Consider the following 15,966-nt stretch of genomic DNA (forward strand, 5'->3'; position numbering starts at 1 on the left):
GTGAACAGGCTAGCAGGGGGCAGGGGGCAGGGGGGAAGGGGGATGGTCTGTAGCCCGGGAGGGAGAAAGGCAAGCAAAAAAAGAGAAGAAGTGAAAGAGGAGGGAAAGGGGGTGGGAAAAAGGGAGAGACAGACAAGGAGGGGGTGGAGGAAGAGAGGAAGAGAAATCCATGGGCGCTCCAGGGCCACTTCTGGCCATCCTGGGGCCGCTCTCAGGGGGCCAAGAGGAAGCAGTCTGCAGGGCAGGATCAGATTTGAAGATCAATGGAGGCAAATACCCATCAGCAGGCGGACTGCTTAACGCCCACCGGCCTGCAAGAAGGGTGCCCAGCTCAAGAGGAAGGTCTCAACTTTGTCCTGTAGGTTATAAATGACACGTTCATACAAGGCTGCCTGGTACATGGCCAAAAGCCATTCCTCATTCGTGGGGGGAGTGGGGAGTACCAGTGCCGAAGGACCCAGTTCTTGGCTGTTGCCAGCACCGTATGGAGCAGCCGACCCTCATGCCAGAACAGGGTAGTTGAATCTGAAAGGTCATAGAACAAGATATTGGGTCGGGCCAGGGACACCGAGACCAGCAGAGTCGCACCCAGTGTGGCACTGACTGCCACCCACAAGGGTCAAACAGTGGGACAATCACAGAGGACTTGGACCAGATCACAGCGCTCACTGTCACAGCACCAGCAGTTAGAATAGGGCAGCAATCCCACCACCCGCAGTTAGTCTGGGTCCAGTGCCATTCGTGTAGTGACAACATTTCAGCCATGCTTCCCAGGCCCTGTGGTCTGGTGCCTCCAGCAGTTTCGCCCAATCCTCCGGCTTGTACTCCACATGCAAGCAAGTCTGCCACTTGGTGCGCAGACTTTCCATGAGGAGCAAGGAATAGAGGTGATGCATCACAAGAGGGTAGAATCTGGACATCACTCCTTGAAAGCGGCAACACATCCTGAGGTAGGAGACCATGGGGAAGGTTGAAGGACCCAAGGCATTGGGTCTAGGCGGTGGATGAAGCAGTGTCGCAATTGGCAGTAGCGCCATGACTGGTGAGGCGGGAGGCCATACTAATTTCGGAGTGCTGTAAAGATTTTAAGGGTACCTTGGACAAGCATTTAATGAAGGGAGTGGATGTGTGCAGTCTGCCATATACCCCAATGAAGCACCCTGTCATCAATATCCAGGCCAGTATTTGCTCATAATGGTGCAAGGTCGAGCAAGTGAGCATCCACTAAGAAGAGGCAGTGGGCTCTCGACCAGGATTAGCCCACCGCCTGGAACATACGGGTTGTCAAGCCAGGGACTGAGGCTTCATACTAACAGAGATGATGGTGCGCTCATTTGTGAGCCAAAGCGGTGTATCTAGTGTCTGGAGGACCATGTAGGGAAGCTGCACCAAATGCAACGCCAAGGCGTAATGCTCTACCGAGGGGGAACCCAGGCCCCCACACATACAGTGGGCAATGAGCCTGCTGCTGGTCACCGGAGGCTGAGACGACCCCCAGAGGAAGGATATAATGCCCCTGTCCACTGTAGGTAGGAGCAAGAGACGCACAAGCATGGGGAGCATGCCCAGAACATAGGTGAACCCCGGCTGTGGTCACCATTCTGACCGACTGCGTATTGCCCCATAATAAGAGGCCACGATGGGACCGGGAAGTACGGGCCAGCAGGACCTCAAGGTTGTCCGCCTCCATACGCTCCAGGCCCCGGTAGATGTAAATCCTTAAGAAGTTAATGCTGGAGGGCTTTCGCTAGAAGGGGTAGGCAGACACAGCCACTCAGGTGGTTATCTTAGACATTAGCAAGGCCTCACTCTTGTCCCAATTGATCCGGTATCGCGAGCGGCCGCAAAGTCGAGCAGGTCCAGCAGGGCCGAGATCGAGGTCCGAGAGCATTAGCAAGATGTCATTTGCATACAGGTATAATGTTGAGGCAACCAGTTATCCATGGCGTTTGGTGGAGGGAGGCAGCTAACGGTTCCATTGCTAGGTGGAAGAGGAGGTGCAACAGTGGACACCCCTGATGCATCCCTTGATGGACTGGGCTGGGCTTCAGCGGAGTGCAGATTTATTGAGTCCTCAGTCCCGTGTAAGCTCCGCCAACACCCGGATTGCCTTGACTGCCACTCTGGGACCTACCGGGGCGGTCCTGTAACCTGTCCAGATGTCGACCCCCTCGGGGGCTCCGGGCCTCGCACTCCAAGGGGAGGGCGTCCTCCTAGGGAAGCCTCGCAGTCGATTCCACAGGTGCTGTGTCCATCTCCAGGTCTTAGAGGCCCTCCAAAAAGGACTGCAATTCCCAGGGATCAATGAAGTCCTTGGACCTTCCGTACTTCATGATCCACATGTGTGCGGTTCTGAAGAAGCCAAATGTAATATCTAGTTTGCGCAGTTGGGGTCAGAGGGCGAGGAAGGCTTTCCTTTTGTCACTGGTTTCACGGGAGAAGTCTGCTGCGATATGAATCTCCTGGTCCTGAAAATCATATGGGCCATAAGTACAGGCCACAGAGTAGCCACCAATCCTGCTCATAGTGAAAGAAGCAGGCGATGAGGGGCCGCCCCGCCCCGGTGCCACTGAGCATTATGGGCCAAGTCAGTGAGCCTCAGTATCTCCAGAGGGGTGAAGGTCAGCCCCATGAGGCTGGGAAGGAGGTCTCTGTGGTAGGGACAGATATCAGCCCCCTCCACCTCTCCGGAAATCCAGAGAAACAGAGGTTGTCCCGGTGGCTCCGGTAGTCAAGGTTGGTTATTTTATTGCATAGGTGTCACAGTTCCGAGTCTCGGTCCGTGATGAGGTTGAATCACTTCTCCACAATCAACAAGCATTGCTCAACACCTTCACTACTCTATCACTAAAATCAGCTATTATGGCTCGGATAGACTTCAGTTCCGCAGTGAGGTCAGACATCTTGGCATCCAAGCCCTCCAGACGGTGACCCACTGCGGTAATCTCCTTAAGGATGCAGTCCATCATGGGATCTAGAGGAGCATCGGGCCACAGCCTGGGTGGCTGAAGCAGGTGGGGCGGTTGTGAGAAATGACTGTGAGAACACCTCCGTGAAGAGCAGTTGTCGGGTGAACTTGCAGGGAGGCATTGCTGGTTCTGGGGACGAGAAGAGACGCAACTCCCCAACAGGACTGTTGATGACACCAACAGCTGGGTAGGTGGGCCACGCTGTGATGAGAGGAAGCTGGTGGCAGCCACCAGGAGCAGTCTTGGATCAGAAGAAAGGAGAAGGAAAGTGGGTGAGAAAGAACCTTCCCAGAGTCACCCAACACAGTTATCGGTGCCAGGCACGAGGGGGCCCAGCGACCAGGGCATCCTGCAGCTCCGCTCAGTCCCAGGCAGAGAGGCCGTGCTCTGGGACTCTCAATGTAGTCTCAACTCCATCCCATCCAAGAAAAGGGGGGAGCGCCGAGTCACAACAGGCAGGGGATAAAGGCAGAGTATGAGAGGCTGGGGGAGGACAAAGTAGTCCAGGATAGTCAGGCCAAGGGGTCAATCCAGGTTGGGCTCAATGATGCTCTAGTAGGACCTGAGAAGAGGAGGCGGTCTTGCGTTCTTCCTTGGGGGGCCTGTCGCTGTTGAGGGAGATGAATGCAGCCCCCACCAGTCCAATTCAGAGACTGTAGAGGACCTCAATATGGCCTAAGTCCAAGACGGTTGGCGTTGCAACCCAGACACACCAATACGGATCCACCCCCCTGGCTGGGTCATCCCACGCCCTTGTGGCAGGGCTGAAAGAAGGCAGACCGGTACTGTCTCACATGGCAGGGTATCTTCAGAGGAAGCTAGGTAGATGCCTACCGATGGTGCAAAGAGGGGTGGGCAAGCATAACGTGGCAAACAAACCTGCTCCCAGGACTCATTGAAGTTCCACAGCCCCTCACAGCGTGGCCTCGTCCCTCAGGCTCTCCATGGATAGGGGAGCGGGTCCGTGAGGCAGAGAAATGGTCGGGTGGCCCGCCAGCAGAACAAGAAGGCTGCGCGAGGGGGGCAATGTCGCGGTGACCGGCTCACAGATATGACTTCGACCGGGACAGTCCCCAAGGGCCCGCTGATCTGGGCAGCAGTGATTGGCCCAGGCCCTTGTAACAGTGTGAAAAGGGGCTGTAGGTGTCCTGGAGATGTCCCAAGGCACCGCCACTGGGCGTTGTGCTCCAATGTGGCTGTTGACGCCGTCCCCGGGCAGGGTGGGGAATGCGGGCCCCACCTCAACGTTGCGGCCGGCTCAATTGTGGACGAACCTGCCCTCCTGGAGAGCCAGAGTCTCCTCACGCTGGGAGGGGGGCATATCCGGGGCTCAGGCCTCCATGTCAGCATGTGGAGGCCTGCGGGCCCTGGGCTCGCCCCAATGCTGCAGGTTTCATGGCTGATGCTGAGACAATACAGCAGTTGCAGCAGATGCAGCCGCAGTAAGAAACTCAAAGCACTGGCCCTCCAAACGGGAATATCCACGGTCCAGGGCTGCGGCGGCCGAACTGCATCCAAAGATGGGGCTCGGGGCCTTTTGATACAAGGGTCACCCTCTCCTCGGTCTCTAATCTCCCCCGCCCCCGCGGCTACTTCAGGGACACTGCAAGGTCACAGGAGGCTCTAAAGCGCCACATAGCTCACTTAGCAGGCAGCCATCTTCTGCAATGGCCAGACTCCGCCCAGTAGCTTTAAACAGGAGATCTGTCTTCTGACCCTTAGAGCACACTAATTTGTCTTGAGCACAGGAGAGATAGTAGGTCCAGTCTTCTAGGCTCTTCAGGTCACAACAGGTTAATTCCTCTTCAAATCTTCCACAGGTACCGGAGTGTTCGGAAGCAGGTGTCTGGAGATGCCACATCTATGCTTGGCATGAGCTTGTGAATGGATATGAGCCTGGAGATGCCCTAACCAACGCGATAAATGTTTCCGCTATGCGCATTTCCAAGATGGCTGACGTCTTTGGACACACACACACTAACCTTGGGCTCTGAGGGCTGGGGATGTGTACTATGCTAATCCCAGGGCACCCTCCACATCTAACATTAACATCTAGTTTGAGAAGTCCCTGACGCACCCAACAACTCAGACTCCGAAGTCTGGTAGTACAAAAGTGAGCTTTCAGCATCCAGACAGCGCATACACATAAATTGTTTTAACATTACTTTTCCCACAGTTTAAGTGTACTCCCAATGACATATGAAAAACCACTGTACGCCTGTCACGCAGGTATTAACACTCCAGCAAGATTTGACCCTGTGATAACAGTAAAAGGTCCACTGTGATGGAGGCCAGTCTGGATGGAGGAACAAAAGAAGGGTGCAGGCATGAGTGTTACCTACATCTTCCTGTGTTAGAGTAGGCCTCGATGAAATAATCTAGACCCTGGTCCCAACCCACAGCCCATCCCATCAAGGACACAACACCTCCCCACACCTAAGAGCCTTTGTCCCTGTCCTGGGTCAAGTTCAAACCTCATTCCCGACAAATGAAATGCTAATTACTGGCTGGCAAAAGAGAGAGTCTAAAACGCAAACTTAGCTTTCAGTGACTTCAGGCAGGGCAAAGTCGTCTTTTTAAAAGTCATCTTCCCAAAATAATTATTACACCAGTGAATTGAGCTTGTGATAACTATCTCAAAAAGTCACCCCAAAAAATTTGTAGCGGATTCCTGAGCAGATATAACAATTATTAAACTTAATATTGCATCCCAATGCTTTTCTATGAAATAGCCAACCCTGCAACAGTGAAATTAGCTTTAATGTGCTTATCAATGCAAGGACATGCTAACATTAACCTTTACGTGCTCTACTTTTAAATACCATGCACCCCGCATGAACGGGCAGTACGGCTTACATAGGTAGTAGCTTTTTGAATATTTAAAACAGGGTTTTAGGGGGGCGTGGCTAGCAGCCAACGAGTATGGCTGCAGCCTAACTGAGCTCCTACTTTCCCATCCTGAGCCATCCAAATAGAAAAATGGTACAGCTGTAAAAATATCGCATTCCTGGCCCCCTCGGGGGTGACTTGACCGGCTGGTGGAGTTATAGTGGTTCTGGGTCGCCCATTCCACAGACTGGCTTTGCTGTCAATGGCGGCTCCCTGGAAGAGAGCAACATGAGGAGAGGCCTCTAGACGTTACGGGGACCGTGGCTGTAGGGCTCTGAGGCCGGTGGCAAAGTGTCTCTGTTGAAGTGGAGTGGCGGAGGTGAGCCTGAGGCTGCAAATCGGTGGGGGTCCGCCCAGCGAGGTGTGAGGCAAAAGAACGCTCCGGAGGGAGGCGGGCCTACTAGAGGCCCCGGCTTTGGGGCCTAGTTGCTAGAACACGATGTTGCGGACCCCGGTATCGGGGGTTAGCAGCGCGGAGGCCCCATAACTTAGCACCGGATCAGAGTCGGGTCGGAAGTGGGGCCCAAATCAGCGGCCGGCCCCCTTCCGCGGCAGGCAGCTGGCTCTGGAGGCTCGAGGAGAGAGGTGCCGAGAGAGGTGCCTGGAGAGGCCTACTGGATGCAGCCTGGCCGCCGAGTGAACATTGAAGCCCCGGTTTGCAGCCCTTCCGCGAGCGGGAAATGTGCGGCGTGTTGAGCCGGGGGCACTGGATGCAGCGACTTGGAGGCAGCAAAGTGCGAAGTGGTGCCCGGAGACCCCCCTCTGGACTGACAAGGCCCGAAGGTGTGGTAAGGGCTGAAATCTTTCGGGACCGTGCCAGTTGGCAGGCCAGCTGCACCTAAGGCCGTGTGGGCAAGGAGAAGTGAAGCAAGGTAGCAGTGTAGCAGAGGCTGGAGTGAGTTGAGAGGAGACTGTGGAAGTGACTGGTGGAGCCTCTTAACGCTGCAAACACGCCGTGGAGATCTGTGGGGGATCGGGCTGGCATCATTTCATTGTAGTGGCGCTAGGGTCCGCATCAGTTATATATACCTCTGAGGTGGCGACAACTGAGGGCTGTGTGAGCAGTCTTGTAAAGCTGGAGGTTGGCCCTGATGGTTCCGTGTCCCTTGCAGGTGCTGGTGTAAGGGACTACAATTGGTTTCACTGGTGGCAAGGAAGTGGCGAAGTGTGTATCGCAGGTCTGCAGGGGTAGTTCTGTGACTACTTGCCCACCTGCATGAATTGTGGCTGGATTAGTGCTGCTGTAGCTGCCCCCCCCCCCCGTCCCCCCACTGGTGCTGCTGTAGCTGTGGCCCCCCAAGGGACTGGTGAATTCAAACGGCCTGAATTGCAGGTGGTGAAGCCTCATAAAGGGAGGTGGGGCATAGAATTACGCCAGATTGATGAGCATTGCGGCAAGTGGCCTATGTAGCCAGCACCTGGGGGCTGAGGTACATTAGTGACGTTGGGGTGAAGAGCGCGAACTGGGTCATTTTTTGCGGACGCTCAGCGGCTATCAGTGCGGAGCTGCCCTAAGCTCTCACATAGTAAACCATTGGCTGTAGCGGAGACATGGCGATGGTAGGAAGTGGTCCTAAGGCTCCAAAGCAGCTCGCTAAATTTGCATGGTCCAAGACGGGAGATAGAGGGGACTCGCCACAATCGGAAAAAGTCTGTGGGGCGGCCGCCACGAATCAAGGCCCGGAGCCTACTCTACATAATGTCATGGCGGCCATCAATGGGGTGCGAGCCTCGCTGGACTCTCAACCCGGATATGCTGCATATCCGGGTTGAGAGAGGCAGAGACAGCACAAGCTGCGCTGTAGGAGAAGAGTCCCAGTGAGGCATTCCCTACATTGTCGCCAACCCGATGAAGTGTCATCAGTCACTTCAATAGGTACAATGCGACCTATCACCAACTGAAGAAACAGGTCAAAACCTTTTCGATTTTTTCACTTTATTCACTATCCCGCACTGGTCCTGAAGAAAGCCCACTGACCTACAGAGGCGAACAGGGCTGAAACATGTCGACCGCATTTTAACCTCACTACAATTAGTGCGCTTCAACTCCTAATCATTCCATAGCTGCACACCAGAAACCTACTCATTGAGTTTACTCGAACCCAGACCAATTAAAGTTTCAGTCTGTTTGTTCGTGTGTTTTAAAGTACTTCCCTTGAGCACCTATCACTCACCTTTACGATCACTACTGTTTTAACCACGGGCAAATACCTCCTGGCGGAGGGTGCATAAAATACTGACCCAAGGATTATGCACACACGTGTCAATGAGAGCGGGGAGACAACATATACCGCTACGAGAACCCAAATTACACGTGCATGAGGGTCTTTTACTTGGGAGACACCCCACACCAACCTGCATACCCTTGGTTATGCAGGACAAGTGATCCTTCCCCTCTTGATTTATTGGTCACTTCTGCCTACTACAATGACCAAATTACACTGTATCAATTCAAATTATGGTAATGCTTAATTCAATAACAACATTCCCATGCATGACAACTATGGATCCCAATGTATGTACACCAATACACTAGCACAGCCCCACCCCCCACCCCCACTTTATCTGGAGAACTCTTATTGTCTGACCACCAGTGTGCCATGCCCCACCTTTCTGACATGTTTTCTGCCACCATTGCAAGCCTAATGTATATAGTCTTCAGGAACTTTGACATGATGACTAAATAACAGATTGTGTTTTATTCTTTTTTTTGCTGTTTGAAATATTCATGAGTTAAAACGAATTCATATAATGAAACTATGGAATCGATTTTTGTTCTATCCCTTCTCAATCACTCTCACGCATGTCATTATTTTGCTCTCTTATGGGATAAAATGGTGGTACTGTGGAATCTATACACAGTCTTGAAATAAACCCAGGCCTGTTCACTGTTATCATATCTTTGTATAAGCCAACATTGCTTAAAGAGTAAGAAGCACAAAAAGACTAATAAAACACCTGTTTTTAATGCGACAACCAATGGAAATCTTTGCTCTCAATATACTAGTTTGAAAATTGGATTCACTTACTATATATGACTAACCTATACCCTTGGTCACTGTTCTGTATTAGGTTGTGGGTTTTAAGGGGTATAACCCACCTATAGGTTAGCCTTGAAAAGACAATTTCAGGTCCCTTTTACTGGAATCATTTAACTGAGAGGCCCGGGGTAACCTATGGGTACCATATACTAGGGACGTATAGGTATGTTAATTATGCCAGTCAGTGGTATGCCAATTTCATCATGTTGGAAGGAGGAGAAAAAGCATGTTAGCAAGGGTTAGCAGGGGTAAAATGTACAAAGTCCAACAGCAAGCAAATACAGGGTTCAGCAAAAAAAACAAAAAAATTGGGGTGAGTCTGTAAGAAAGGCACATTTGCAATAATGATCTTTTATCTGTTGTTTTGTTTGTGACCTTGGGATGGGAGCACATAGTAATGATGTAACAAATTATACACAGGGTCAAATCACTCAGTGGTCATTTCATGTTCTATACAAATCATATTTATATCAGGTGTTATGTAGCTTTTTGGATTTCTAAACACACTTAATTATTCATAAGCATTCGGGCCATTAATAATCAGTTACATTACCAGTTCATGTCTATGGCTACTGAGCTAATGTTTTTATTGTTTCCTTTTTTTTTAGACTGTACTCGCTTCGGAGAATCCCCTGACTTAGCTTAGAACTTTCTGTGTGGAAAAACTGGCAGTCCAGAACAGAAGATAATAACAAGCATTGGCAAAACCAGTAGGTCTCAGGGTTGGGACCTATTGACTTTGACATTGGGTTTTAGCCATGCTGCAAAGCATCACTGATGCTGTGCAGCATGGCTTAAGAATATATGAAAATATGCTTTCGCACGGATAGCTGTGTCACTGTAGGCGTGTGGCTACAAAATGACACAGGCGTTTTTGTTTATTTTTAGCTACCGAATGAACGGATCAGAAGGTAGCTTTGGCAAAACCTACAAAAGACCCCCATAAACTGGGAACTAATATGTCATTAGTTTAACCAAAATCCAGTTTGAAGACTTTGTTTCTGTAAATAAAGTTTGCTGAGAGGCCACCTGAAACACCGAAGCTGCTGAACTAACTTTCATTACCTTCAGAGGAGCCACTGTAGCGGTAGAGTGGAAGGACATCATTGCTCTTGGGTGACAAGAATAACAGCTATGTCTGGCCACAGGTGAAAAAACTCGGCTGGTCCACTTTTCATTGAGAGGTCATTATATTGAGTACCAGTCAGTTGGGTAACAATAACAATATCAGTCACAACTGGCATCTATGGGGAGTGGGCAAATGGGTGGTGGTAAAAATAAAAAACACTTACCTTAATCCCGGCCTCCTCCTCGCTGCACGTCCTCTTCCTGCTGCATGCCAACATAGGCCCCAGCCAACTGCCTTAACCAATCCTGGCGCTCTTCTCACCAGCATGAGAGAGATTGGAGGGAGCAGCCTTTCTCGCCGCTACCGAAGACACTGGAGCCCGGCACTTGCTCTAACCCAGCTGTCTTAAGACAGCTGGGTTAGAAATTTCATAGTGCGCATGTCTGGCTTGCCGTCGCAAGACGGCTGGCCAAAGGGACATGCACACTTTAAAAAATGCCCAGGCAACCCACCCTCCTCCCTGATGCCGGCACTCTGCAAGCCGCGCCCCATCCTGTCCCTCGGTTCGGGACATAAAAAATAAAATGGTCATAAATTAACTTTATTACCATAGTATTTTTCAGCTCTTGGGCTTTTGGGGGCGATTTGGGTGGCGGGGCACCACTCCTCTGCCCTTACGCAGAAGTCGCACCTGCAACAAACACCTGTTAGTCAGAACCACGATGCCCCAAGGCGTGAACTTTTGCTTTACAAATACACATGCTATGTTATGTACAGGCTGAATTTTGAACATAAACTTTAAACCTACACTCTCGGTATTGAAGTAACTCTGTAAAATATGTAGATGCAAACTGGGCGATGCTATTTGGCTGTATTCTCAGGACGGCTCGACTGAGCCCCTCCAATAGAGTCTTCAGTCCATAAGGAACAACGAGTCTTGGTTTTGTGCTCATCATTTTGGCTGCCTAGAAAATACAAATTGTAGTCATTAGTACTAATGGTGAGACTCCCTCCACTTTAAAATTGTGTTTGAACACCAATTCTTCCAACATTTTGCAAATTTTTTACCTCCGAGCCTACCAACTATTAATGGAATGTTCTGACTGTTAAATGTTTTAATTAGCCTTAAATCAAGCCCCCCCCCCCGACTCCTTCGCGCTCCTCTTGCACTCCCAGAGCCATTATTTGTGCAGTCAGCTTGCGTCTTACCTGTACCAGGATTACCATACAACTTCAGGTCACAAGGACAATTTCAAGGCATTGTCTTTAAGAGTGTGAGTTCAACTGGTTTTACCAATGGTTGCTTACTTTGCGGTTAAAGACATATTTGCTTCTGAATATTTGGGTTCTGGCGAGATGGAACACAGTGCATCACTAAGCCCGCACAGTGCTTGCACTTAGGACACAACCCCACATTCCCTTCTATACTTCAAGTTGTACCATTCACCAAACCCTACAAAATATTAACTTTTTTAAAGTGACACATTCTGAAACCACAATATCTGGTTACCACCGTTTGATTTTCCATTTCTGAAACTGGTGAATTAGTCAGAGGGAACTACAACACCCTATTTCCCCTGAGCATGGCATATTTTGTCCCTTTTAGGGTCTGCAACCTTTAAGGTCAAATGTTGTCAAAATCCCAATTCCATACGTAGTTTGGTCTTTGCTAAGAAAAGTTTGGAAAACCTTTGACATAAAAGGGGAGCTGCTTGAATAGGCGGATGAAAACACGTACCTAGACTTCCCATTCAGTGGGAAGGAACCCAGTGTTCTTGTTTGCATTTCAGCAAAGTCAATAGGTCTTCTCTGTGATATCGGGCCAAAGGCCCTTTACTTTGTCAAGATTTTTTCAAGATGGATGTCATTTGTGTGCGTGCATGTTGTGGGTGCCTGGTGGCCATAATGGGAGGATTCTTTTAATGTTTTTTGAAAAAACATTCCGACATGGCCAATTTGCAAGAGTGGTTATCTTGGAATAGATTTTCATAAAGCTTATGAAAAAGCATTCCAAGATGGTGGACATACAAAGACACATGAGCATGCATGTGCACACAGGGAAGGCATCTTGGAATGGTTTAAGTGGCCAGTGACAGACAGAGAATGTTAGGGGCAAGCAGATGTTAGGGCAGCTAATTTTAAATAGAGAGCCAGATAGGAAAAGGAAAGAGAAAAAGTAGAGAGAACAAGGACAGAGAAGGGAGGCAAAGAAAATAATCTTTCATGCATCGAAACACAAGGTCATGACATTAGCAGTGGAAGGATACAATAAATCCAATCAAAATCGAAATGACTGAAATGCTCCTTTATCAGGACTAATACAATAGGATGAAAAGACATTAAAACAGGAGTAGGGAACTAAGATAGACAAGAAATCCACTGAATAAACAGTAACGAGCAGACCCATAGCCCATTCAAAGTCTATATTGGACAGAATAGGTCAATTGTCAATAGATAGTTAAAGCGGTCTGTAGGAGATAACCCCCGCACCGTGCCCTACTCCAGGGCATATGTATCCAATTCTTGGTGATATTCAGAATGAATAAGCCAACAACCGTTCCTCATTGGGGGTTTGTACCCCGGGACGGTCCCCATTGGATGGGGGGTAGGCGCCCACTTGGCACTGCCAGCAGGGGTGGGGCACTGCATTTTCCCGCTTCTGGGGCACGCCCGGGCGCCCAGAACCGGTTCTCTTCCAGGGGCTCGGCGCTGGTTATGGCGCCGCCCCTTGACGCCCCCTGCAGGGACGGCCTCTGCGAAATTAAAAAAGACAGCAGTGGAAAACAAAAAAAGGGGGTTACTGCACACGTCATCTATCAGAAAAAGAATGTACCAATTCAGTGTACTTTTGGGATGTAGAACAGTCCCTCATGCTTTGAAATGCTTGCACTCCATAGAAGGTGGAATGTGCTGATAAGCGTGACATGAGAGAAATACTCTGGGAGAAAACTAAGCCTTAAGTATATTTTATAGAATTCGTAACAATACATGAGGCAGACAGCTGCACTGTCAAGCCAATACAAACAAGGCTTACTGAGATTCAAGAGACATCAAGGAACAAAATAAGCTAGAAGAATTTGCTCAAAACTCCCAAGTATGCACGGGCGGTTCTACTGTGCACGGGAAGGACTTGGGGGTAGATACTTATCGGGATGGAGGGTGGGATTTTCAATATAGATGCACGGTTTTGTTTAGTGGTATGCGGAAGTGGGGGGGGAGGTGGGTGGAGGGAGGGTAGGAGGTGATGGCTACTCAGATGTGACATGCTCGTTATGCTTTTGTTTTCCTTTTGTTTGATAAATGCAAATAAAATTAAATTTTAAAAAAAAAACTCCCAAGTATGAAAACCAAATTATCTTTTTTGTCAATAAGGGCAAACAACTGACCATGCCTTAGTGCGGTCAAAGGACAGTACAGCACAAAATACCCTGGCAAGTCTAGTGCAGAACCAACTCACACTCATTACAGCTAAAAGGAATGCCTAAAAAGTGAAAGGTGTTGGTTGGGAAAGAGATGCTATAATAAGGACATTCAAGTTAAAGCAGGAACTTGCTAATTTATGCCTGCTTAACACCTTGCCTGCTAAGGCAATTCCCGCTGGGTGCTAAACATCATCAATTCCCATTGTTCATGACAAGGTCAACTCGTCATAAGCACAGCTACAGTAAACTGCATGACGAGCTGACCTTGTCATTAGCATGGAAGTGGTTATTAATTATGATTGATTGTGCTGTGGGATCTGCCGGGATTGTGGGCAAACTCATGGCATCAATACAGGCGATATTTCTGGTGACCCTTGATTATCAGTTCCTGCAGAGAAAGAAGATACTCCTTGAACGGGAGAGGCCAAGGTGCTATAACACTGGTGACTCAGTCACTTGGAGTGCTGGAACGAACGAGCCATGATATGGGTGATATATTTGGACTCCAGCCATTTGGGCTGTGGAGCAGAATGTGGGGACGAGTCAACAGGAGTTCAGTGTTCCGATCATGAAATGACACCACGCATAATATACCTAGAGCCACTGACAGATTGTTCTGCGTTAAGGACCATCACCAAACACAAGGACCAAAGTTGCATCCTTCTAAGGAAGGACATTTCAGCAGTGTGCTATCTCAATCATCTAGGAGGTATAAGGATGAAGATACTGGCAGGTTTGGCAAAGGAGTTCGAACATATTTGCCTAGGTCACAGATTTCAGTAGGGGAGGAGAACCTTCTGAGTAGGTACAATGAAATGGCAGACTTGGAGTTATACCACGGGATGGATTCAAGCGATTGGAAGCTGAAACTGTCAATAGCTTGGTGGCTGCAGGAGTGATGGGATTTGCGACAGCTGAACTTCTTTCCTTCCAGAATTAACTTCCAACTGGGAGGCATTTCAGTTGGAGGGCTAAATCTCGGGCTCTGGCAACAGAGGCTTTTCTGTAAAACTGGCAACTACTGGTGAATTATGCATTTCTGCTGTTCAGTATGAATGCGACGACCTGCATCGCTCATAATGGAGTTTTGGGCCCTAGGCACACACAAATGCTATAAGACTGCGTGGAGTAGGTGGTCAAGCTGTTGTTTGGAACGGGACTTCCATCCCGCTACTGCAAATGTAGTGCATGTTTTACATTTTCTCTTGGAACTGAAGAGACAAGGTAAGGGATACAGGACCATATCAGCGATTTCAGCTAGTCATAAGTATGTAGATTGAAACCCTGTGGAGAAACACAATTTGGTGTGCAGACTGTTGAAAGAGGTAAAAATGCAGACTCAATCTCCGCCCTGGTATGATACATTGTAGGATGCGAACGATGTACTACAGATGTTTGCAAGTTGGCCGGACAATGAAGAATTGTTGTTTAAGGAGTTATCTGGTAAGCTGATGACGTCACCCTGCATGGAGAATCGGATGTATTAGGCGTGTCAGGTTGTTCATTTTCCACAGATGAGATTACCTTTTTGATAGATTTAAGAATGAAGATTAATAGCAGAGCATTGTCGTATCCAGCTTTTACAGATCAGCCCAAGATTTTTTAATTCTAGCTTCGGCTGATCTGGACAATCCAATGTGCTGGATTGGTACCACAAGTTATGGCACATTTTGGAGCTTGAGAAAATCTCTCATGATGTCAGGGCCAATAACTGAAATTCATGGAGTCGTTGTCCCCCTCTTGAACTCCATCGGAGATACACTGGTCCGATCACATACCCATGGGCCATTAAGGGCTCTTAAGATGACGTCACTGGAAGACAGCTTGTGGGCCACCACGAACGGGGGTGGGTGGGGTACAGCACTGGAACCTCGCTAATTTGGGGGTAGCAGCACTCTTGGGAAAGGGTCGTAGGGGGTAAGGGAGGTTCAAAGCGTCACACTGCTCCCGGTTTGACAAAATGTCAATATAAATCTTTTTGAATTATATATAAAAGACCGTCGATGCACCTTACTGGCCGCATCCCCCGCCTCTCCCCTCCTCCATTATCTTCCATTCGATGGCTCTCTTCGCCACTTTCTACTTGTTATTTGTACAGATTTGAGAAACGGAAATAATGTTTGGGGGAAGCGTCCGTCTGTCGGCGCAGCAGTGTAGGGAGAACTCTGGCGTCCCTCTGCCCTACCTGTTGTTGCGGTCACTAGCATGCCTGGGTTGTTGTCTGCTGCCTCCTCCTGCCCCTCGCCCCTCCTCCTGGTCTGGCCTCCGCCGTGCCTACTGCTGCAGCTTGTTGCCTTCCGTCCCTCTAGGCCTCCGGGCTCAGAGAGCCTTTTATCCGGCCTCCGACGCGGCAGCTCCATTGTTGCGCGGGAGGCGCGTCGCCGAGGCCGCCCCCTGCAGGGGTAGGCAAGAGGAGGGCGCTCACGCCGCGCCACTGCTTCAAAGGAAAGCGGATGTGGTCGGACTCAGTGGCCGACGTGGGGACGTGGCGCACCGACAACTCGAACGAGCTTCCCTGACTGACGGTTCTGAGTCAGCTTCCCGCCTTCCCCACTGTGCAGTGGGAGACGTTTCCA

General features: G+C 49.6%; 1 protein-coding gene across 1 annotated transcript in view; it reads right to left on the reverse strand.

Annotated features, from left to right (window-relative positions):
• CABYR (calcium binding tyrosine phosphorylation regulated) overlaps positions 1 to 15,713 on the reverse strand; it is a 262,867-nt gene extending 247,154 nt beyond the window's left edge. The window contains exons 1-2 of the mRNA XM_078687416.1: positions 15,576 to 15,713; positions 10,777 to 10,933 (exon numbers count right to left, since the gene is read on the reverse strand). Of these exons, the coding sequence (XP_078543542.1) occupies positions 10,777 to 10,924 (148 nt within the window). The 5' untranslated portion in view covers positions 10,925 to 10,933; positions 15,576 to 15,713. The remainder of the gene's footprint in view (positions 1 to 10,776; positions 10,934 to 15,575) is intronic.
• Between the last annotated feature and the right edge of the window lie 253 nt (positions 15,714 to 15,966).

Source organism: Lissotriton helveticus, chromosome 4_1 (assembly GCF_964261635.1).
Source record: "Lissotriton helveticus chromosome 4_1, aLisHel1.1, whole genome shotgun sequence".
Taxonomy (NCBI): domain Eukaryota; kingdom Metazoa; phylum Chordata; class Amphibia; order Caudata; family Salamandridae; genus Lissotriton; species Lissotriton helveticus.